The sequence below is a fragment of the Anopheles maculipalpis genome, chromosome 2RL (genome assembly GCF_943734695.1).
Source record: "Anopheles maculipalpis chromosome 2RL, idAnoMacuDA_375_x, whole genome shotgun sequence".
Taxonomy (NCBI): Eukaryota; Metazoa; Arthropoda; class Insecta; order Diptera; family Culicidae; genus Anopheles; species Anopheles maculipalpis.
Genome location: NC_064871.1, coordinates 1068898 through 1089411, shown reverse-complemented (window position 1 = coordinate 1089411; position 20514 = coordinate 1068898). Strand labels below are relative to the sequence as shown.

The following is a 20514-nucleotide window of genomic DNA, read 5'->3' as shown; positions in this document are numbered from 1 at the left end:
AATTTGCTACCGCCTCGTGCCCATCGTGTAAGTTCTCATAAGCATACGCATATGTGGCGCTTCGGTGCTTACGGGAGAGCTCATTTAGCTCAAGGAATCACTATTCCAAGGGGTAAAGGAAGGATGTGGAAGGGATGTTGTAAAACTTTTGCTTTTACTTTTCCTTCCCCTTAGCGCACACACACACACACACACACACACACACCCCTTCCATCCCACATCGTCCTGTTTTGAATGGCTGTGTTTCGGACCAGAGTTCGGAAGTAGGAAATTTTGAGCAGCCACAGCCATTTTAAAGCCGGATTTTAGGTTTTTGCATCGACACTTGTGCCACACAGGGCCTTTGGAAAGCATCGTCGGATCGTCGTGCCGTTCTGCAACAGGCAAATACCACACACACACACACACACAGCCCCATCGTTTAAAGTGTGTTGCTGAATCGGGGGGGGGGGGGGGGGGGGGGGGGGGTGGGACGAGTAAGAATAGCAATAACAGCTTGTCACCCGATTTCGGTGCGGTGGCTTTAAATATTATTAGATTTTAATACAAAATAATAACATTAACACCGTTTTCGTCGCCCTACTACCAGGGTCGAGTTGAGGCTGATCTGGGTCGACGTGTGTTGTCTTGGTACCGGCGAGCAGTGTTTGAAGCATCATCGACGACTCGAGACAGCGTGTGAGTCATACAAGACACGCATGAGGGAACCGATCGCGACACATCTCACTAGAGTGTCTCTCACTAGAGGCTTGATTAATTCCCAGAACTCAGACAGGCCACAGTTTATTGTGTTTCGCCGAAAATTGAGCACTTTGGGAAGCGTTTTTGTTCGTTCGCTCCGTTGAATAATGATTGATATATCACTTTTCTGGCAATATTGAAATTCATTGTGAAAGATAGCTTTTTACTGCGCTCGTTTTTTTTTTTTTTTTTTTTTTTTTGACTGAGACCGGGAAGTTATGAATCCCGCAACGAAGGAACAGCCTAGGAACAGGATAAGGTGGCCTCAACAAATCAATTAATTCAAAACCGCCCGCTTTGGCTCCGTTACTTGCACGAGCACGTGTTGGCCCTTTTACGTATAAAAGGTTTGCTCCCTCTTTTGTGCGCGCTAGAGCTCTACTGTCTGTACGTGTGTGTGGGGGAAATTTTCGGTTTTTATGGGCAAAACATGATCATCAATACATTTTTCCGATTTTCGGGATTTTCGGGAGCCTGAAGGAAGCCGGATTGAAAAGGGTCCACATATCTGTGGTGGTATATGGCCACACAATAGGAAGCTGAAGTCACGAAATTTATTCCATCTTTCGCTCTTTTACAGCCAGCATTCGATAGGAACGATTATTAGAAAATAATACGACCATCAACCGAGGTGGTGCTGGTGCTAATAGGTCGATGTCTTCTTCGCGCGGGGACAGGCGGGACCGCGGGAGAGTGGCCATAAATTATGATCATGTACAACCGTGCAACCACAGGCCCACACAGACCACAGTGTGCGGACTCATCGAACAAAAACGATTCGACGATTATTGCTAAAAGCCGAGCCGTTGGGGAGATGAGACAAAAAAAAGAGAGCAAGAAAACTAATTCACATCGAAAGTGGCCACCACGAGGACGAATGCAGAGGCTGGTGGGTTGGAAAAATCGCTAAATAAAAAGGACGTTTGCAAAGAACGTTCACGCAACGAAACCCCCGTTACCGAGGATTATGTGGTCATGGGGAAATGGGTTTCAACCATCATCGAGCATATGGTCGACGACGAACGGCTTATGGAGCCACAACTTTTTCGCGCACACGCTATCGATGGGGATGTAATGTGAAAGATGATAAATTATCGACTGTCGCGTTCGTTTTTCTCTAGTGTTTTCGTCTCGCAATATATGTATGTATGTGCTTTTGTGCCTTTTCTACTTTGCTCCACAGCTTGTCACTCTCGCCGATCGTTGTATCGACTGTATGTTTGCAAATCCTTCGAAGGCTTCCTCATCTGTTCGGCAATATCTCCGGGAGACATCGGCCACCATTGAGAAGAGAGCAGATGATTATGTTTTATTAATCCCGATTCCACCAAGATGTGCTACGAAAGCAAACGATTCCGGAGGGATGGGTTCGTTATCAACCCATCATCAGCATCATCGAAACATCACACCATCGAATAGACAGAGGACCCTCCGATATTTACGTTTGGCGGGAGTCCCGGTGGGAATTGAAACTAGTTTTCTCCGCCCTGTTATTTTACATCAGCCATTCCGCTTGTACTCTTCCAACAGTACAACACACCACAGACGCAATTCCACGATCATCGGATGTAACTGTATCGAATTTGTAGCATGGCAGCGGCACTGTAGCTGCAATGGAAAAACTACTCATTTCCCTACCGAAGTTTGTGTGTGTTTACCCTGATGAATTTCAGAAATAATCAAACGGATAACGAACAAATGGACAAATTCGACGCAAATCTACAGGACGCGGAATTGCGCCATCCTTCGGAAGGGTAGCAATGCCATACCAGAAACCAAGGAACCGGTTTTCCCTTTGCTGATGTGACGAGCGAATGTAAAACAGACAGAGCGAGAGCGAGAAAAACAGGCCCAACTGTCACGGGAACGACAACGACGACGCCGGAAGAATGAATCGAAACCGGAAAAAGGGATTTGCTACTCGAATTAAATCAATATGGATAAGCGCAAACGGTTCTGTGCTTTTCTCTCCACACGGAGGCACGGAACTGTGTAATGCGCCATAGGGCACACCATTTTTGACAGCATCGAACAATAAACTTTAATTTATGGCATCAAAATTGGTAGCTTCTGGTGGATTCTTTTTTACTTTCGACGACAGATTTTTCCCTTTCCTGAAGTGGGAAAGAAGGAAAAGCTGCCTCGAGCAGTAAGTGCATCCTTGTCCCGACCGGAAGTTAATAGTTTTTCTTGAATGGTGGTTACTCAAGAGGTGGAAAATTACTTTCCTTTCGAGCCCTGAAAAGGAATGCTTTTACGATGCGAGACAGATTTACGGATGAGCCTTAAATGGAGTGTTTTCCGTCGATGGAGCGAAAATTATGACTGCCACATGAGGAGGATAAATGACGAGGAAAAGGATGAACACCTAATCACGCTCGAGCTGCTGTTATCTGTATGCTGGATGCATCTAAAATGCAAGACTCATTAAAAAGCGAATGAATGACGCCTGTCTGCATCGTGACCGTTGACGTTGGATCGATTCGATTCGATCGCTTTAAGAGCTTTGGGCTGCGGGAGTTTGACTGACCTGCAAGTGACAGGATTCGGAAGCAGTTGTCCAGGGATGAGCCGACGTTGGTAAACAGAACGGCCAGACGTCAGTTGAGCCCTCAAAAACGAGACACACGTTTCCGGCTGCAACAAACACTAAAAACACTTGGGCAGGAAACAAAAAAAGCAGGTCAAACAGTTCTTGGTCTCGATCGAAAGAAACTCCCCCCATGAAGCTCCTGCACTAAGGAAAACTTGAACTTCATTTATCCACAAGCACGAGCTCGAACACCTTCACCTCCTAGAACCGTAGGATTTATAATTAACCAATTGTTTATCTACCCATTGATTGAAATACTCCACTTCCACTCACAGTAGCACTCGATCAACTGGGCCAACATGCAATTGTGTCATTTTCCCAATAACGCTCTAAATGGAGAATGCAAAATTAGCAGGAAAACGGTTTTATCGCAATTATGAAATCTCACAATCGCATGCCGGCCTTTCAAACCCGTCCTAATAAACATCCGGACCCGGGTTTTCCAGCACCCACATTCGATCGGTGCTGAAAACGGGAACCAACCGAACGATAATTACATCAATTTTCAATCCGTTTTCCTCGATTAAGCAACCCGGGGACCCGGGGACACTCTTTGGTACGCCGGGTACGAAGACGAGAGCCGACGGCAGGGAAAGCGTAAACAAAAACCATCGTCTGCAACTGCAACACAATGCACCTTCGTGATGCACCCGGGGGCCAATATTTGATTGCACACTCGGTGCACACAAATGAAGAAGACTGTGAGTGCGTGAAAATGCGTAAATGGGGGTGCGAAAACCCATTATCCTCGAACCACCATCATGCATTGCCCGATTGCTTTCACGTAAGGGAAATTAATTATTGAATATCAATTACTAATCTTTTATCTGCTTTACACTACATTTGTGTACTCTTAAGAACTGGCCATTCGGTCGATAAACAACTTCTTAACCAATGTTTTCCACGTTTTCTTGTGTGAACCGCCTGAGTCACCACTGATGAACCTTTAACAGGTGATATGGTGTATTATGTTAAGTCCGCAAATACTTCTTTTTCCAGTATTGTAAAATGCAAATAATCGTTGTGGGGTGTATTTTTAACACTCAGTCCTTAGTACCTGCTTCTCTTGTACAAACGCTGATTTTATCACTGCACACCCCCCCGGAGTGCAGTCGGGTTGCATATGGGTTGCCCCCGACGCGTTTTGACGGATGTAAAATGGCGTTTCAACACGCGAAATAGGCTTTGCGTGTTTTTCCGTTAGCGTGGAAGTTCGAAAAGCGTTCTTTTTTTTTCGTTTTCGGTTGCGACGACCAGGTTGAGCCCGGACCTATCGGCAAACTATTCTTTTTTTTTTCATTCATTATTGCTCAATGTGTATGTGTGTGAAATCGAATGCAAAAGGTAGCGGAAAAAAATAATGCACCTTACCAGCGCAGCGTGTTCAATGAGTTATTTATAAATAATTATCTGCAATCGGATTGTTAGAACGACACACAGGTTCAAACAGTCCCGGGTAAGCTGGATCGAAGGTCTGGAGGGAGAGTCTTCCAAGAGGGGAATGGAGTTTCATGTTAATCAAACGATGCCAACTGCTAGATAAAATGGTAAATGTATATTAAAACAGCGAACAACGAGGGGCTGCTGCCGCGAGAGCTCGACGCCGCTCAGTGCGTAATAGAGTGAGCCGTGGTGAACTGTTGGTGATATTGATTCTTGCCCATTGAGTCGATACCTCGCTTGGTTTCTCTTACTCGCAAAACAACTCATGAAAAATAAAACCCTGCCCGAGTGCTTATTTGCAACCGCCAAGAGTCCCAGATAAAGCATGCATTGATTTATACACCTGGCCTCACTAGCATCGTTTCGCTGTCAAATGGAAAAGCTGTTGAAATGTGGCTGTCCCAGTGTGCTTCTCCAACTTCAACTTCCGAGTCCTGGAACGTGGCTTCCATGCGGGGGTTCTAGGCATGCTTGTTGATTCAGGACGAGCTCCCTCACGCTTTCCAACTGTGGTAGAGAGTGGGCAAAGCGTGTAATCAGCGCAGATCAACGGGGTTGAAAAGTGTGTCAAAGGCCATTACATCCCATTAGAAACTTTTCCCTTTTTCCCTCACATATATGTACATGGACACGCACACACAGGCACCAAGAATCGCCTCCATCCTTGACCATATGCACTTGGCATGTGCGAAGAAGTGGGTTAGCCGCAGCCGAGAGAACACACGCTTTTCCCCCTTGTTTTATTTTATTCGGCCAAAAACATCCCTTGCGGCTGAGCGGCACAGCGCCTAGTGTCCGGGAATCGTTTTTCCGCCGTTAAACGCACACGCATCATCCCCCACAAACGCGTGCGTCTGTGTGTTTGTGTGAAACAGTTGTGAGTCCGTTCGTTTACTTTTGCTATCGTTTGCATTGGAGTGTAATTAAAAACTTCTGCCTGTTGTGTGCTACGGATGCATCAGGTGCATCGTTGAGTTGGCCGAGTGAGGACGAGCCTTATTGTTTGTATAAGTGCGAACTAGGACACGCGCAGGGGGCAAAAAGGCACCATGGCTTTAACTGGGCCCGAAGACATTAACGCGCTCAGTCTCCAACACTAACGCCGTGAGACTGTGACTGAGGACTGTGCGTTATGAGAGTGTTTTGCCATAATCTATGATTTATCATCGTTTATTTATCTCATTAGGACGATAATTTGATCCTCGCAAGTTGGTTGGTTGTCGCCGGGATATTATCACCCTCACTAGCGGGTAATAAACCCATCATTACTAGCTGTTGTTCGATTCTTGTCCTTCAATCCCGTGCGCAGGAAAAGCCAGCCGCTCCAAGGGAAAAACTTTGCAGACCAATGCCGCAGAGGGGTTTTAATGGAGGCAGACGTTCCACACTAATGAACCCGGATGTATCTTTTCGTATCCTGCAAATGGTGTCGAGTCTTGCGAAGATAAACCCCCCTTTCCACCAAAAAAAAATCTTTATCCTATCCTTATTTATGAGCTTAATAAATCTTTGTATTATTATTAACAAAAATATTGCACTCATTTCGGGCCACCAGCTAGAATCTATTCGCTCTGTAAGGTCTGTTTAGGGTTCAAGGAGCCCAGCATACACAACCGGATGTCAAACAATCAATACAGTTTCAATTTGTTTGCACTCCACAAATAAACGAACCTTTCAATCCGTTTCGTTCGTTTCGAATCAGTTTAACCGCTTAACGAAAAAAATCCCTAACGATCTCACACGGTTGATTAGAAAATTGCGCTATTCGTCACTCTCTCGTACGATTCGTCCACACATCCGGTTTTACAGAACTGTCCTCCGGTTGGAGATGATGATTTTCTCCAATTGAATTCCTCCCTTTCTGCCCTCTCTAACCCCCTCCCGCACTCATCAGCCGATAAGCCGCGAAGATGCGTGATGTACTGTTTTTTTCCTTTTTGTGCCTGGTTTTGTTGGTTGTTATTGGCATCGAACCGTGGTTCGGAGGGGTTTTGGGGGAGGAAAGAGCGAAGAGGAGTTTGATTGTGTTTGATGGAGGTTACGATATGTATTTCGCTTTTATCAGCTCGATTGGTCCCTTTGCGCGGAGTTGTTTGTTTGGATTTTGGATTTGCTGCGGCCCGAGATACGGCAACGGCTGCATTCAGCAGTAGCAAATAGACATTCAAAGCCAATCAAGCGGCTATGTTATCATTAGAGTCAATTCAGATTCGTGATTTATGTGATCGCGACCACTTTGATATAGAGTGTCTGCCGGTGTGTGTGTGTTTCGATTCGCGTATATTGAGGAAGGCTTAGCAGCAGATATACACACACACAGGCGCGCGAACGCACCCCAGGGCAAATAACGCATGAAGGTAGTGCGAGAGAGCAATTGCACATCATTGGTTTGTGGTTTGTGGCAGATCAGGACACTTTGTGAAGGAGGCGAGAAGGAGGATGCGGGACAAGCGGAAGAAAGTATGTGCCCCCCGCAAGCCCCAGAGGCAGGCAGGGACCGATAATGGCGTGCATAAAGCATAGCGAACAGCAACAATAATAATAAACGCCACATGTTGTCTGTCGCGCGTTATGTTGCGCTTCGGCCGCAGAGACACATCGGACGCGTGATGAACATTTCGTACAATTTTTCTCACTCCATTTCACATACAAACACACACACATAGACCGAAAGACAGAGAAACATCGCCAGTGTCTTTGGGGTAAATGTTCCGTCTTTAAATCCGGTCTTGCTTTGCTTCGTTTCGTTGTTTGGTTTTGTCGCCAGAATATCTCGTCAGCCGTTGCTCCAAGATTCTTCGGACCACGGAATACGGAACTTTCCGAGCCCAATGTACACACAGCTCATTGTCGGCGTCGTCTCCCTTGCGATCGATGCGGGTGTGCAATCGATTATTTGTCCCGGCTTTTACACTTCGCAGAAAACGGATGATGTCCATTGCCGGGAGTGTGGTGGAGGGATTTGCAGATTGGCAAAGAAACAAATCATCCCCAAACCAAGAAAGAATGAAGCCTTTATATGTGCGCGAGTGCTCTGGTGCGGTATTATTTTCGACACGCATTTCTCCTTCCACGACACGATCGATACGTGTTACGATGCGTATCTGCGTGCGTATCGAGCGATGCTGCCAAATGTGCCAGAGATTCGGAGACACAATCCTGGGTGTCTTTGGACTTCCCTTAGTTTCTTCTTTATTTTTTGCTCATTCTCACCGTTGTCGCCTCTCGTGACCAGAAGCAATGCAATAATAAATCCTACAGGATAGCGGAAAGAGCCAGCCCCCCCTCCCCCCTTCCTTCCTTCCTCTTATCCCTTCGCCCTTCTCCTTCTATCGCTCAACAAGTAAATGATCCAATGACTAACCCACGCCCGAGCATGTACTGTATGGATTATAGATTAAGATCCGACGACTATCGTTCGGAACAACGACCGTTACGAGGATGAGGAATGGGAACCAAATCTAAAGAAGACGAAGAAACAGCAGCAAGAATCGAAGAAAAGATCCCCCGGTGTCCCACAACCAGAGCGACACGCAGACGCACTCTTTTACATCCGCTTTCATCGTGTTTTTGGAACCGATCGCAGCACGCACAGCGAGATGAGGTTTTGGGTTAGACTGAGAGGGCCATTGCAGGCTTATTGCAAGAACAGACACTTATCCACCCCAACAGAAGCGAGCTGCGGAAGAAGGTTATGAGGTTGACAGAAGAAAAAAATTATGTACAAAACCTTCCGAAGGGTTTCAACTGAGGTTTTTTTGTTGTTGCTCTCTCTTTCTCTCTTTCTCTCTCTCTCTCTCTCTTGGTATATTCGAACTAAACAATACTCCAATTCAATCAGAGATTTTTTTTTGCTTATTCTTTTCATCTCGAAGATGAATCGTCACCAAACGTGCGTGCTCAAAGTTTGTCCCCGGCTCCGAGTGTGTCTGCGTGTGTATATTCTTGATTGTCATTCCCAGCAGTAGTGGGATTTATGAACATTCCACGACACGAAACCCCGAACAATTGAGCGCTTCCGTCTCGATCTTGATCATCATCGTCGGCCCTTACTTGCTTGAGTGAGGAAGAACACATCGACAAAGAACGCGTTGATGACACCGGGAGAAGGAAAATAATCTAATAATGTCCCCAGCTTCCGATCGATTGATGCAAACCATAGGCTTGATCTCGTCCGATGATGCAATCGTCGATCGACAATGGCTGCTGGGAAAATATGATCGAGTTGCATCGAAAACGGTTTTGATTTCGTTGCGGAAGTTTCAATTAAGGCTAATGATTGAGCCACTTCCCACCGATAGTGGACTCGACCATTCGACCACATGCACCCATGTACGGATGTGTTGGTGACAGTCATTCGAACATCAATTTATGACCCCTTCGCCTCGCCTCGCGAACACGACACTGGCTTTCCCGTCCGCGTTTAGTTTTTATCGGTCGTAGCGGATCGTCTTGAACAAATCTCGTACACACGGGCGAGATTTTCGTGAGGGCCCGCTGTCGAGAACGTCGTTTGGCTTAAAAATAACTTGGCACCCGCGTGTTGAGAACAACTCGATGGTCCATCGAAAAATGGGTAGCATTGTTCTTCAAATCTTCATCGATCCGAACCGAGCGTTGGGGTGCAGGATTGGGAATGTCACGAGGGGCCACAACTTGACTCCGTTTGCTCGCCTTGGTGAGTCGGTCGGTCGGTTGGGAATGATTTCTAATAACAGGTGTAATGGCAATTTATTTATTTCACTTCGCAACCGCTTCTCTCCGCTTTCTGCTTCAGTTGGTGTGACGAGGTCGTAAGGTGAATCCGTCGTTCGTGTACCGGTGCGGTTTTATAAAGCGGGAAAATCATTCTATTGTCTTTTTTAGAACATAGAGAGAGAGAGAGAGAAAGAGAGAACGAGAGTGTTTGTCAACACTTGCAGGATGTTCGATCAATCGTTCGAATGTTTATCAAATCCAAAGCAACTCTGCCGAGTGCTTAAGAATTTCCCGAAATATAAAAGCCACCTACTTTTACGATCACGAGTGTGTATTTCTCCCATTGTCACTCTGCCCTACGTTAAACCTGTCCAATACGTTTCATCTCCCGAGGGCAGGAAACGATGGAAGGTTGTGAAGTTTATTTTGAGTTTTGCAAAATAAAATATGATACCAACCGTCCCCCCCCCCCCCCCAACACCGCTCGAAGAGCTCGATTTGCCAACCGCGATCAGTCGTGGGATGACAATAAAATTTAATTTAACACAGTCCGGCTAGATCACTCTCGAATCAGTGTGTGTGTGTGTGTCTGTGTTGCTCGGTTCTTCGGTCGATTGTTGTTGATATTTGGGCGATGGCGAGTAACAACTTTCGATCACATTTTTACACCCGATTAGCGTGCCTTTCCCACTGCTGCTGCTGTTGCTCAGGAGTCCGATTCATTCAAAGCAGAAAGCCGTGGGTGGCCAAGAGTCAAGACGAATCGGTTACTTTACGATCGCAAGCTGCATCGTGCGCCATCGGTGCCGCGATGGTTCTATCATAAAATTTCGTCGAACAGAAGCACCGTAGGCACCGTTAAACAAACAAACAAACTAAACGCCTAAATCGGCGTCATCGACAGTTTTTCTTCTCCCTTCGCTTTTCCCCTTTTTCCTCCTGTGTCTCTCCTGTGGGTGTTCCCTCGGATAACTTCGAAGCTGGGCGAGCCCAGAAGATCGCACGATCAGAGTGTGGCAAGATCGTGTTACAAAATAATGAGCATCGAGTCTCGTTGCAGCCGCCGTCGTTGGTTCGTCTTGGTGGGCACTTGGGGTGGTGTCTGTTGTGCCTTCAACCATTTCTCCATCTCTCGCAGGGGACCTCGGGCGGATGGTACAGAAATTCATTTATTATATATTGATTAATTTGCACTACGGTGGCGGTAATTAATACGCCACTGTGGGTATCTTGGGTGCATGTTTGTGGCTTTGGTAAGAGCTTGTTTAGCCCCTTTTTTTGTTCACTTTGTGGCATTTGCACGCATATCTTCCCTCTACGGTTGCTTCCCAGAACTAAACGGCGCTGAAACCGCCACCGGCCACTACCGTTAGGACATTAGCACTCCGTACCGAGTCCCAAATACACGGGGAAGAATGTGGATCTGGGAAGGGAAAATTGGATGAACAGCAACGAAAAAATGAGCATGAGCTATCGAACATAGTTGAAGGTTTCGTGTTCTTTTTTTCTTTTCTCCTCTCTACACACTGACAGCTGTTCTCGGTGGAGGTTCGGTGTGGCGAAGGCAATTTAGCGGACGAACTACTGGCAAAGTAGTGCTGGGTCGGTACTGCTTGAAGATAAAAAATGGACCCCTTTCTTTTGGCCCGCTTATTCGTTTATCTCGATACATACTTGTGCGTATGTGTGAGTATATGTATGTATGGAAAATGTAAATTTGTTCCGTTGTGGCCGTATGCTAATGAAGAACCAGCCAGAAGCAGGAAGGAAGCATGTGGATGTGGATGTGTATGTGTGAGAGTACGCACCCCTTGTACCAAGGGCAAATTCTCACGCCAAACTCCGGAGAAGATCGCTTTAATGAGGTGGAAAAGCGAGGTGGTGGTCCCTTAATCTTCCCCGTTTTTTTTCTTCACGCTAGCACTTCTGAAGAACTTCATGCGGATCGTCATCGTGTGGATCGGGTTTGTCTAGCAGTTGTGTTTTGCTAATGAGATGAATTCGATTCTTCGGGTGTATTCTTTAAGTTGAAGCTTCCCAATCGCATATCGGCGTTGGTATGGCCTTTATGTGCTCTTTATCTTCTGCTGACTTCCTTCCATAAGCGTAAGCGTTGATAACAAGGGTGTAGGAGTGAAGTCTGGAACGTAACTCGTTATCTTTAGCGCTGAGAAACACCAAGCAGTAGCAACAGCAGCAGCAGCAGCAGCAGTGGAAGTAGAACTATTATTTGCTTGGTAGTTTAACTGCAATCGCAGCGAGCATGTGCTTCAGAGTTGGAATATCTTATTTTGGTTGCTCATTATCGTGAAGTTGGCTATGTGTGTGTGTGTGTGTATGTGTGTGTGTGTGTGTGTGTGTGTGTGTACTATCAACCAAATATTGTAGCTACCATTTTGAAGTTAACGTAAAACTTGCACCGTTAATCGTAAACATATTTCATGAGCTTTATGATATAACAACGACGCTGGCGAAATGGAGGTTCCACTCTTTGTTCAGCAAAATGGTCACCATCGATCACTTTCATGCCTCACACAAACACCACCAACACACCACACGTACCAATTCGTATCAGATTCGAGCAGATATCAGACTAGATCGGGAGCCATCGCGTGGAAGCCTTCCAACGCCAGAAACAATCGGCAACGGTTCTCAAGAGCAAAGCCATTGTTTTGTGTGTCTTTCCTCCGAAAAAAAAAGTCCCACCAATACCACACCGAGAGGCTTCACAATGCAGCCTGACCGAACGACCGACCAACAAACCGCCAGGTCCGTCATCTGGTGGCTGAATTTATTAACCAATAATTAAAAATTCTCGAAAGCGGGCGGCTTAATTAAAGTCATTGTTCCAGATATTAATCAGACAGTTTTGACTCGTCGTCTCTCGCTCTTGGAGCCATTTTTCGGTGTTTTATTTCGCTTTTTCGGTCGGCATTTTCGGTGTAGGAGGTTCGCCCGGACCACCGCTTCACGTGTGGAGGTGGTTGCACCTCGGGGCTTGGGCGTAATTTGCTAAATTTATTTAAAAGCTTCTCCGTTTTGTGTATGTCCCTCCGTGTGTCTGTGTGTGCGTTTTCTTATGCACCGTTTGCAGTTTGTGATGCCAGCTTTTAGGTTCGAGCGGAGGTACACTGGGCATAGCGCGATTTTTCTGGGTGGAAAACGGCTGCAATCCTGCTGATTGTATGATTACGCTGAATTAATTCATTATCTATTGTTTTCCTTCGTTTCATCCAAATGGCACTCACCACACACACACACACACAGACACATACTCTTAAACACACTACCCACCCGAAATGGTGACCTCAAATGGGGTGGGTGGTTTTATTCGTCGTTTTTTTTATGCTACAATGCAATCCTCACAACACCGAGGGTGGAAAACAAGAAAAAATATTCCCCATAAATCATTGAACACACGCACCAGTTTTAATGTGTGCACCGCAAAGTGTCGGCCAATCTTTCTGCTCGCGCAAAATATTGTAGACACTTCTAACCACTGGCCATTTGTTTTTTGCGTGCGCCAAACGCATTCGGGAAATTGAGGTAAAACAACTTTAAAAACGGTGATAGTAATTCGTCACAAACAAACTTCATAGCCGAACGTTTTCCTTTGGTTGTCGTGGTGTGAAAAAGCGATTAAAATGTACGCCGGACGCTGCGACGACGACGCTGACGATGACGCCGATGACGGCGACGGTACGATCATGCGTTACGGGAGCCGCGCTTTTGTCACGAACGATTAGAAGCGAATGCAATTAGAGATCTTGCATCTTCTGCATGCAATTTCTTGTCACTGTATGCACACACTTTTGCTACCGGACTGTGGCCGCGGACGCTAAGAACAGTGTCACGACAATTAGCTGGATAATGAAAGTTCACACCCCGGTGTTTGTGTTTGTAGACTTTCGGGAAAAAAAGAATACATCGGTAACATAATACGGTTGATCGTGGCACAAACTTCTCCCGCCCAATTCTTGTCACGTGATCACGATCTATCAGTGATTCCGTGTTGAGCGTTTTTGGAAGCATAATTTCGTTGAAATGCACCCTGACAGTAACGAGGTGAAAATATACATTCTAATAATAACGGGAGCTCTGCATCTGACATCGCAAGTAACAGAGAGAGGAACAGAGAGAGAAAGATAGAATCAAGCTGAGGCAAGAAATTTGCGCGCGCGCGAGTGACTTTGAAGCAAAGTTTTAGCGCTTTTTAGAAGAAACCCACGAAGTCGGCGACCGGCGCGCCAGCATTGAGCCGGCACCACCCCATTATGCGTTCCGGTCGATTTGACCTCCCCCCATGACAGACGCTCGTAAACGGTGGACTCCGGAGACCCGGAGAGTTGCGTGCCTTTGCTTGAAGCGACGCACAAACAACACGTGTTTCTCGATGGATGGCGTGAATAGTTCGATGTGTTGGCCTACAGCATCACCGGGGCCAACATAAAATCCGAACCGCGGCTTCTGTGTGCTTCCGGACCATTTGCTGATAAACGCAGCCCAGGAAGCAACGGGGATGTTGGGGAAGGAGACCCGCTATACGGGCGCGGGAAATGTTTATATTGAAATTTCAAACGTGATCTTAATTTCTGGGATTTTTTGGTAAGTAGATGTCACGTCGCTTGGCCACCCTCGTCGATCTTTTGACCTCTTTCGGTAGAACTTTCGGAAATTCTCGTTTTCTTCAAACCTTCGGAGGAAAAACTTGACAAACAAGACAAAACCTTAACATCACACCCAGACGATCAACGAGACGCGTGCAATCGGTTTTATTAATGGAATTCCGACTCGACTTCCTGCCCTTTGTATCCACACGTCCACGTTCCTCATCGTCGGACGATCATTGGAAGCATTTAATTAGCTTCAAGTAAAATGTGTGTCTAGCTGAATGAACGGCAATCGAATCGAACTGGTCATCGTTGGCGTTGGTTTTTGTCGCCTCGCTGTGTGACACTGACACCACCATTGGAAGCATTATTTATGAGCAAAAGTACAAGTGCAAGATGCACCATCACGATCACGAACTCAATCGTAGTGTGAACATTCTCTTCAACACACACACCCACACGGGGGCACGAGGGACAGTTGGATCGGGTATGGAATTCAAATGAAAAGTAATTAACTTGTCGATTGGTTCTAATTGCTTTTAATCATAACCGCAGTTTCGAAGCGTTTTCAAGACGAATTGTGTCATGGTATCAGTTTTGTAGCTTTGCATTTGGAAACTTTTATAACACCATTCAGGCGCAACAGTTTGTATTCCAGTTCCATCAAATGAGGATCCACATTTGCAACAATTCGACACCAACTCTCCATAAATCGGCAATTTTCCATCATAAAGGCACTCGATGGACGCGAATGAGAAACTGCCAGGGCAGGCAGATGATGGCATCTGTGTAGTAATGTGCATATGTGTGCCCCCATGTGTGAGTTATCCAATTATCCCCTCAGGATATCGACAGCCATCCCTCGGTCAACGGGAAGACGGAAACCGCAAAGTAGGGCCATGTCTCCCCGGTGCTGGAGAGAAGAACGTACAGAAAACAAGGCCGTACCCCCATTTTGTTGTGGTCCCGGTCCAGAGTGGTCCTGCCGCCGTGTTGCTCTTTCTTTACTTTAATCGATCGTGTCGGCAAATGATCGACGGAATGCGCATCACGCCCGTACAAAGCGGAGCGATTGGCAGCAACAAATGAGCGTCTATTTATTTTATTTCAAGCCGACTTGGAACCCGGCGCACACTATACACACACACACACACACACAGCACAGGTCCTTGGCGGGCCTTCGGGCGATATCCATCATCTTTGATCGTCGTCGCACTTGCTTCTTTGCCCAGCTCCCTTTCTCCCCCTTGCATCGCCCATCGATCGTTCATCAACATCAGCTGCGTGATGGAATATGGAGGGACGGCTGGACGGAATGTGATCGAAGCCGACTTCAATCGATGGTGATTTCGTTCGACGAATCCGGAACCCTCGCCCGGATCGGAACGGACCGGAAAACCAGAATTCGTTAGCGAGCCCAAAGACACCACCCTCTACCAATCCTCCTTCGAGCGCACTGATCGTCGATCGTCCGCACGGTGGTAACGTGTTATTAAAATCGTATCAATTTCAATAATAAATAATGATGATTACCAATACATTTCCCAACCAACTTGCCGAGTTTGTGTGTGTGTGTATGTGTGAGTGCTGTGTGGTGTGGGAGGGAGGAGAGTGTGGTCGGTAGATCGTGGCCATCGGGACTTGGCGGGACTTTGCGGAGGACCAATGTGGAGTGCGAATCTGCGCGAAACCAAATCGCCAAGGGATCGCAAGCAAGATAATGATGATTATTTTTTGTCTTTTCGCATCTTTCGCACATTTTGTGTCGGTGCGTCGTTCAATGCACACTGCACTACACTGCAGTTGTGTGCGTTTTGAAAGGCAGAACACAGGCATAGGGTTTTGTTGTCATTTTGCATTCAACGCTGTGTCCTCCAGCATACTGGACTGGACAAGATTCGCGAGTGTTGTGTTATCAGATTTTTGCCAAGGGCCACCCTGATGCGCCGAATGGTGGAATCAAGATTATGGCACATGGTGAGATTATTTGCAACACCACCACATATACACACACACACACAAACACGCGTACTCACTTTGGTTCACTGTGCCAGAAGCGCAATGGCAGTTCCGTCCGAGTCCCATTAAGCATGGGCAGGAAAGCATCAAAAGCATATCTTTTGAAACAAATGTCGATAGATTAATCAATTTATGGTTTCGCCTCCCCGATACCGGTTGGGATAATGAGAGGGAGGAGAGAGAAAAAAAAGGGCGAACGATAAAGACACAGGGAACAGAGTGAAATTGAGTGAAAGAAGAAAAAGCATACCGATAAAGTGGGTGCTGCTGGGTCGTTTTTGCTACTCTTTTGCGCCAACGGGGTCCTGTCCTGTTTGCTGCTTGACGAGTCGTGTACTGGCTTTAAAATGACCGTTCTCGATCATCATTGCATGAGTTTTGGTGCTGCTTAATGCAATTTTATAACAATTCTCTTCGCTTATTTCATTCTCGTGTCCATCAATAATAATCGAAGGCCAATCATCCCCGAATTATGATTGCCAAATCAACGTTTTCGCCCGTCCGATAGTAATCGAACTCCGCTACCGTTCCCTGGGCAAGCGCAAAAGGTGCTCGAAAGGCGTCGCCTAACGAGAATTTGATTATTTATTAATGACGAGCCGAGCTGAAAAGTGTTTCAATTTTGTTCCAACAACAGTCACTGCATCGCGATCAATGGGGATTGGTGATGGTGAACCGGAAAACAGATAGAACTCGGTCTGATGGTGGCGACTAATTTGTGACCGGTTTCCTTTTCACTGCATCCATCAATCGTGGTTGCAGCAGGGGAAGAGCATCGTGTCCCGAAGAAATTAGAAAACAAAACTCCTCGAAACAAAAATAGTTCTACGATTGATGAATCCAACATCGAACTAAAGCCACAGACACAGACTCAATTTTTCATCCGCTTCGCTTCTCTAGATGTCGCTCAGTTTATGGTCTGTAATTACAATTTCCGGTACGGGTGGAGGGAAAAAACGAAACTCCTGCCTCGTCTTATTAGTCGATCGACATTCAATCGACAGAACGGACCACGACAGCACAATATCACGATTGACAATGGCCAAATCGAAACGTTTCTGTGAGATGATGAGGCTCAGCGACTGACAACAACACACGACAAACACGCACCGCCAGCAACGGGAACTCAATCGACCACGAAAAATGCATCCGAAATGTGCTGACCGATTGGTTTGGTCAAGCCCTGTGTGTTAATAACCAGTCCCTTTTGGAAGAAAACTTGCTTGCTAACGCCGTGTTCCGGAGCATAAATTAAGCACACGCAAACCCGCTCGGGCTGCTAAACATCTCGCCGGGGCACCATGGATTCACACACTCACACACCACTACACTACACACGCACACAAACACTTTAGTTATCTTGTTGGGTCGTTTGTGTTTTCATCCTTTCAGCCGCACGCCGCATTACTTTAAACACTTATTTTTTGTTGCTGCTGGTTTCGTTGCTTCCGTCTTGTGCTGTGTGCTGCGTAGTGTTCTAGATGAACGATTTGTTAAAAGGAACTATCACCGTAAACAAACACATGTCGTAGATTTGAAAAAAAAAAACTTGCAGCGTACGGGCAGAAATTGAAGGCGAAATGCTTACAACAGGCAAGGGTGGTACGTCCGAGTGCTCTCAAGCAAGCCAAAGTTCGCCAAGAAGTGTGCGGCGATGCGTTGTGCAAATTCCCGTCGGTGTTTGTGCGTGGCGACGTACGATGCACTATTTGTGTTGAACTGTGTCAAGGACTAATTTGTTTTTCGTCCGCTTATTCTTGCTTACATTTTCTTTTAATTATCTTTTTCCATGTAAACTTATGAAACAAACAATTATTACTTAAGAAGCAGACGCTTCTTGCGAACAAATTGAAGCATATTATGAGGGTCATTGTGAAACAAAATCGTTAAACAATTACAACACTTTATTGCCTAACCTTCCGTACGGATTTGAAAGAAAAAACCCTTTGCATTAACAATCGTCTGGCGTTAGTTTCCGATTTCAAGCATTTCAGAGCATCCGAAACAGAACACTGCAACGGCACACTTCACCAAAGTGTAAACACTTAAATTCCACGCCAGGCCATTCAGTTCTGACCGGCCACCAATTTCGCCCTCCGAACAACAAAACACAAAAAACATAGGCCGACCACCCTGATCACGACAGCATCAGCATGTTGATTGTCGTCGTCATCGTAGTCATTGCCCTCATCCTCCCTGATTTGTATGTGTGTATGTGTAAGTGTGTCTTTTCCGCAATCCGGGCTTTGTGGCATTACAGCACATCATCCCCCACGAATTTGGGTACGGAACGGGAGTGGAGTGGTTGAAAAGTTCGAAAGGGTTCTCGTCACTGTGCCACCCACCAGCTAGCAAAAGGGGTTTTAGGCCGGAAAATGTACCACAACAACAACAGCAACAGCAGCAGCAACAACAAGAATCAACCGGCATTCGCGCGCGCGGATGCGTTGCAGGAGGTCCTCGAAAAAGGGAAACTCGTCCCCTTTCTAGCATCCCCTCTCCCTCGTTTCTCAACCAACAGGGAAGAAATGTGGTCAAGGGCAATCGACAAACTGGGAGGCTTCTCAAGACGACATTGTCGCCATAATCATCACCATCATCGCTGTCTGGTGTTTTGATGTTGCTGGTGGTGGGTCGTCATCGTCGTCATCGTTGCGAATTATCAATTTTAAATGAATCCAAATTAAAGCGTACCGACGTACCCTGGCCTGATGAGTGGTGAGTTCGCCAAAAAGGGTCAACGAACAACGCGCCCTGGATGTACTGGCAACATTCACCGAAAGATGGCGCTCACGGCCTACCACTACGCACTACGGGAACTTCTTAAAGGGGATAGACCGAGCGATAGGGCAACAGTTTGCGTTCTTTGTGGTGGGAGGGGAAGTGGGGGGGGGGGAGGTTGTTGTGTTTCCGAAAGCTTACCTGTTGCCAAAACTGTGCTAGCAGATAGATGCGCTCCTTTTTGAACAACCAATCCATAGGCTGGACGGCAGGGAGGTCCATATCACTGCCTCCCGTGCTCTGCGGAATGGTCGGCTGCATTCGGTGGCCAGTGGTAAGTGCAGCGACCGGAGGGGCAATCACGGTGGAAGCGGTGGAAGTCGTGGCCACCTGCTGGATGCCTCCTCCTCCTCCTGCACCAGCTCCCTCCGCACCGGGTGTTACTGCGTTCGTGCGGGAAGCCGTGTTTGACTGCACTCCCTGGGAAACCGAAACCTGCCTCAACTGTTTGTTTGGCGCTGCTCGACGTTTGAATTTTATATTTTCACCTATTGCTACGTTTCCGTTCACTTTGATCGGATTTTTGGGGGGGCACTTTTTTCACCACCACGTTTCTTTCACGATCTTTTCCGTTTCATCACTACAGAGCACTGTTTCTATTTGCTATATTTCTTTTTTTCCATTTTCCAAATTTTCACACACCTTTGTCACATGATTCACGGCAAGAACGAGCGAGCTGTTTCTTTGCGAGCTGAACGCATTACCACACTACGGATCCACTAAACACTCACACTCGTCTCAGGCTAGAATTCTGGAACCACCGAATCGTCGAGGGTCGTTCACTGCACCGCTTTTGTCGTTCTTCGGTTCAAATAGGCACAACACGATTAGAGCTGCATTCCCCGGGTTGCACGAAATCAAATCAAAATTAAATTAACCTTACGAACGAGACTGTGGAGAGGCTGCACAGAATGCAAAGGAAATGATTTTTAAGTCGAATTTCGATTAATTGGCCGTTTTATATCGGCTGACTTCTTTCAGCAGGCTGCATCCCAGGGTCCCCAGTCAAACTGCATGCATAATTATTACAATCGGCAACAACAGCAAACAACAATGAATAACAAAACCGCATTTGGAGAATTGCCTCTGCAGAGCCACAGCACCACAAGCGCCTTTTATTGCTTTCTTTCGATCGATTTTTATGGCTTTACGATGGTGTTGTGGTTCCGACCGACAAACAAAAAAAAAAAAAAAAAAAAAGGCATGAAACGCGAAAACTCCGAAAGAAAGACAATCGCACGGGAACAAGAAAACTACCATCAATAACTGCCATAAAAATAAGCGCGGCGAACAAAAACTATGCCGACACTAACGAAAACAAAACATATTATTGCTTGAAGGTTGGGGTCTGTTTTTTTTTTTTCGTTTGCGAAGACTTGCAATAAAACTGCATCACGCTTGTGTCGATCACTTGTCTGTGTGTGTATGTGAGTGGTTTGGTTAGGTTTTAGGTGGTCGGCGTTTTGATTAAACAGATGCGATTGATTTTGCATCATTTCATTGTCATTTTTATTGAACATTTGCGAATAATCGTAAAGCTCTCGTCACTCGTCACCCCCGAAAATCACTTCAGCTTGCCAATGTAGGTGCATGTGGGTGGATGCAAATTAGTGTATGTGTGCTAAGGGA

General features: G+C 46.3%; 2 protein-coding genes across 4 annotated transcripts in view; one reads left to right on the top strand and one right to left on the bottom strand.

The window, feature by feature from the left end:
* The window catches only part of LOC126556604 (homeobox protein cut), a 153343-nt gene extending 134006 nt beyond the window's left edge, over positions 1-19337 (bottom strand). For all 3 annotated transcript variants that reach the window (XM_050211941.1, XM_050211942.1, XM_050211943.1), the window contains exon 1: positions 19027-19337. In XM_050211941.1, coding sequence (XP_050067898.1) covers positions 19027-19146 — 120 coding nt within the window. In that variant the 5' untranslated portion in view covers positions 19147-19337. The remainder of the gene's footprint in view (positions 1-19026) is intronic.
* LOC126558356 (opsin-1-like) overlaps positions 1-20514 on the top strand; it is a 306086-nt gene that overhangs the window by 40499 nt on the left and 245073 nt on the right. The gene's annotated exons all lie outside the window — the stretch shown is intronic.